The sequence below is a fragment of the Zingiber officinale genome, chromosome 9B, assembly GCF_018446385.1.
Source record: "Zingiber officinale cultivar Zhangliang chromosome 9B, Zo_v1.1, whole genome shotgun sequence".
Taxonomy (NCBI): domain Eukaryota; kingdom Viridiplantae; phylum Streptophyta; class Magnoliopsida; order Zingiberales; family Zingiberaceae; genus Zingiber; species Zingiber officinale.
Window position 1 is genome coordinate 72,629,928 of NC_056003.1, and position 4,839 is coordinate 72,634,766.

A 4,839-nucleotide genomic window follows, 5' to 3' on the forward strand; every position below is an offset into this window, starting at 1 on the left:
GAGATCTGGTGAACAATTTCGGCACTATCGCACGGTCTGGCACCAAGGAAAAATCTGTAGCGAGGCAAGAGTAGCAGCCCCGTGCACTTCCTTCACCGAAAGGAGTGAGCTTTGGTCGTGGATGCCTTCCTATCTCTGTCCTCAACCCTACTTGTGAAAAAGATCATCTTTGGCTGATCTCGCGCCAGGTGAGTTGTATTGGTAGTTCCTGGATAATTAATGGGTAACTGCTGGGTCAGAGGGAAGATATCTATCTACGGAGTGTCATCCAGTTCGAAGTCAGGTGGGTCTCCTCTTTTTTAACTCCAGTGATTTGGTTGTCTCTGAGAGTTGATTTTTTGTTTCTTATACTTATTTATAGTAGCTAAAGCTGTGATATTTGGCACTTCATTTAACTCTGAGGAGTTCAATTCGACCTAAACTCTTTGCTTTCCCCGCCGTTAATAGGGCAGTTCCCTTCCTTGGTCGCCCGAGATTCCACTACGGAGGTGTTACTTGTTAGGGTTCCATTTCAATGTCTCCGTGGATCTGTTAGTTGATTTCTTCATTTGTCTTATTTGTTTATAATTTTCCTGGATTTTTGTTTCTGGCTCCTAATTTCCTGTGAATCTACCTTCATCTCATTTTGCAAACTCCTGGATTTTTTCATTTCGCCGGTTGATATGGTTGCTCGAACAGGAATGTAGGTTGATTCCTCTCGGCGGCGGCGACGACATGGCTGAAGGGAGTGATGCGAGGGCGTGGGAGGAGCTGATCCCCGATGCCCTGGGCCTCATCTTCCGCAACCTCCCTCTCCAAGAGATCCTCACCGTTATTCCTAGGGTCTGCAAATCGTGGTCGCGGGTAGTGTTGGGCCCCTACTGCTGGCAGGAAATCGACATCGACGAGTGGAGCCAGCACTGCAAGCCAGAGAAACTCGATAAAATGCTTCACATGCTCATAGATCGCAGCTGTGGCTCCTTCCGCAGGCTCAGTGTTTCCGGCCTCCATACCGAGTCCATGTTCACCTTAATTGCAGACCAGTATGTAGATCTCATCTCATCTCATTCAAGCTGATTAATACCCTTGAATTTAATAGCTTGCATCTGCTTAATGCATGGAGATAGCTTCGTTAAATGATGACTTAATTAGTATGCTTGTCGCTATCACTCTCAATTATACAAATTGTTGATAAACAAACCAAGCTCGTGGTACAAAATGACAAAAGTTCTCACGAAGTTGTGCTTTATCTGGAGTCTTCCCTGTATCACCATGCAGAGTAACAGGGAGACGAACTGTTGGTAATAGTCGCCAGTGAAAATAGTGATTTTGCCATTGAGTTTCTGGTCGCCTTCGTTTTGGAAATTTCATCTTTTTAATGAAGGTCTATTTTAGATTTGTCTTTGCCAACTACATACATCATGGTACCTTCCTGTAGGAGTAACAACTAGAGGTGCAAAGGATAATCCACTTTTTATGCTTCCCTCATACTGATTTTTTTTTTTTTAAGTTTGTTGATAAATTCCTCTCGCCAATTACCACACTGTAACTTACCATTCTAGATGACATCTCTCTGGTAAATTTGTTCTTTGTTTGTTTGGAGGATAACACATTCATTCCTTGTTAGTAGGTCAATTTGAGTTTGGTGAGAACTTAGTCCTCTAAAAGATTTAGGTGAACTTTTGTTTCGATGACTGATCGACACTATTGCTGTTCTTCTATCTGTCTAGTGCTGGTTCCCTTCAGAGGTTGGAGCTTCCAAGAAGTGAAATGAACGATGCCATTGTCAAACTTGTTGCACCAAGATTGTGCAATTTGACTTACTTGGATGTCAGCTACTGCTCAAAGATAGGTGCTTGTGCGATCGAAGCATTTGGATCTCTCTCTTTCCGATCCCGATCACTACGCCCTCATCGCTTCCGATTCCTTCGTCAAGGTAAAAGCATCGCACTCTCTGTTCCGATTCCTGCTTTAATCTCTTTTAGTCTTGATTTTGATCATTTACTTGCATTGAAATCATTAAACTATTCGTGAATTATCGATCTGCTGTAGTAATGCTGGTGAACTTGATGAAGGACTTGTTTTTATGAGGTCTTGTTAAGTGATGAAACCTTCTACATTGCTTTAAATGCAAGCAGTTGGTTGATTATCCAATTAGTGCCCTGTAATTTGTATACGGTTCATCAGTACCACAATGATTATGCGAGCATAAAAATGAAACAATAACATATTTTCCAACTTGTCCAGTAATTTTTCATTCTTTAATTTGTTGGATACAAGTTCAATTGTTAATTAACTTCCATAATAGGGGAACAAATGGCCATCTTTTGGATTTGCAACTCTGTTTGACATCAGCTATCATATTACTAAACTTTCATTCTGATAATGCCAAGGCGCAAAACTTCCAGATTGCTAGTTTTTTGTTTTCTCTCTATATATTTTTTTCATGGATCATGAATTACCTTGGACTTTTGTTATCAATAAACTCTTGCAATCTCCTCAAATACTCCTTATTATGTTGTTATGTATGTAGAAATATGAGCGGACAACAGGAGAATGTTGCAGCTCCAAAGTTGAATGAAAGGATATTGTCGTCATTGTCCAAGAGATCAGTGGCTGCCCATCTTTGGCATGATCTTGAAACAGGTAACCGAAAATGAAAGAAACAGTTCCACTAATATTTACACATCTATTAATTTGATTTGTCTCAGTATCTGTTTCTGAACATGAATTTGTCTCCAGGTAAAGAGGCCCCTTTGTGTTCAATGTGGTAAGTGTACTTTTTCCCTTTTAACTGATAAAATGTACAAAATAAAGTATCAGAAGTGATATTGTTTTTTACAAATGCAAACTAATTTTGAGTAAATCATCTTTTTGCTCGTTTATCAAATTAGATTGCCTCCCAAAAGGATGCAAGGGTTAGATTTGAACCTGTTATTCATAGATCTATCACTATATGATGTGGTTGAGATAATTGATGAATGTTTATCTTTTTAAGCATTCCAATTAGTCATCTTGTTACCTGGTGCTCTTATTGCATTTTCAACTATGATCTTTGGTCTTGGTTTACTAATATATTATTTATGTATTTTTACAGTTTACAAATCTCAAGTACTCTAGAGTTGAAATTGATGAAGTGCGGTTCGAGTGGGCTGAATGCATGCTAGATTACATTTGAAGTGCGGTTCTACCTTGATATGTTAAAAGAATGTTCTACCTTGATTTTGATATCTATTAGCTAGCTTTTGATGTAAAAAGAATGTTTGGGTATTTTATGGATACTGTTGTAAGAAGATTATTTATATAATTTGTGAATATTTGTGTATTTTATGGATATTGTTGAATGAAGAATATTTGTGTTTTTTTTTTGTTTATTGTCGATTTTTCATTGTTTCGGAAATCAAATTTGTGCTGTTAAAAAATATACATATTACATCGGTTTTCCACCGCTGTAAAATCGGTGTTATTAACTAATATTACATCGGTTATTTACCGCTGTCAAAACTGGTGTTATTAACATACAGTATTACATCGGTTTTAAACCGTTGATGAAACGATGTCGTTAAGTGATACTACACCGGTTTTAACCCGATGTCTAAAATGGCAGGCTTTTAACATCGGCTTCATAGACATCGGTCGAAAATGAAATAGACACCGGTGGAAAACCGATGTCTATGAGGATTTTTGTTGTAGTGTGAGTCCATACAATCATCAAATGATTGGCTCTAGGGCTCTAACTAACAGACGGTTCTTACCTATATCAATTGATTGGTTGAATCGATAGTGAGATTATATAGGGAACACTACTCTTAATCATTCCTAGTCAAGTATTAACATTCAGGGACAATGTTAATGCGACGAGACTAGCATGTAGGTCAACTCGATGACTTGATCTCACAAGTCATGGATATAGAGATATCAAGTTGACACATGGGTATGCATTGGATAATGTATACTGAATGACCCACCATGAGAAAGTATCATGGATCGTTATATGAGTGTCATATATACTTTCTCATGTGGCTATTAGTATGACTACTAGTCCTTGGACCTGAAGTCACCATGGTTTCCTATATAAGGAGTTACGTATTTTGGCTTCGTCAAACGTCACCCGTAACTGGGTGGACTTTAAAGGCGATTACTAGGTATGTAACAAATTATGTGGAGGGATGTGAGTGATGTAGATGGGATCTATCCCTCCTATATGACGGGTGTGACATCGATATTCTTGATAGAGTGAGACCACTAAGTGCATGGCCATGTCCAAATGAGTCAATATGAGATGTTGAGCTCATTTGATTGAGTGAGTCTACTTGGAGTTCAAGATTTACATTAATTAGAGGATGACACGGTCTATGCCTCACATTGATCAATCTAGATGTTAAGGATAGAATGACACTTGTCATATTTTGTGAGAAGTCACAATTAGTAGTCACAAGGTGATGTTGGATCTCAACATTCTTGTAACTTGGGTAGTAATGATGTGTTGCTAGATACCGCTCATTACTTATGCTTCTAAATGGGTTTAGAAGCATTGCCAACGTTACAAGAACCTATAGAGTCACACACAAAGGACAATTAGATGGAGATTAGGTTCGTATGATGAACCAAGAGGATTAGATTCATGTGATGAATCAAATTGGATTAAGAGTAATCCTAATTGAACTAATTGAGTTGGACTCAATTTGATTCATGTGTTCAATGAGTCTAATTTAGATTATGACTCATTAAATCAATTTAATTAAATGAATTAGATCCATTATATTAAATTGACTTGAATCAAATGGTTGGATTTGATCAACCATGGGAGTTATAATGTCAAGTTTGACTTGACTTGAGAGGAAGATGAAAAGTCAAGTT

At 38.0% G+C, this 4,839-nt stretch overlaps 1 protein-coding gene across 1 annotated transcript; it reads left to right on the forward strand.

Moving 5' to 3' along the window:
* Positions 1-660: 660 nt before the first annotated feature.
* Positions 661-1,857, forward strand: LOC122023057 (F-box protein FBW2-like; the record flags this gene model as incomplete). The annotated part of the gene is made up of 2 exons (XM_042581152.1): positions 661-1,022; positions 1,710-1,857. Coding segments are annotated over exons 1-2 (456 nt in total), but the record flags the coding sequence as incomplete, so codon positions are not given.
* Positions 1,858-4,839: the final 2,982 nt, after the last annotated feature.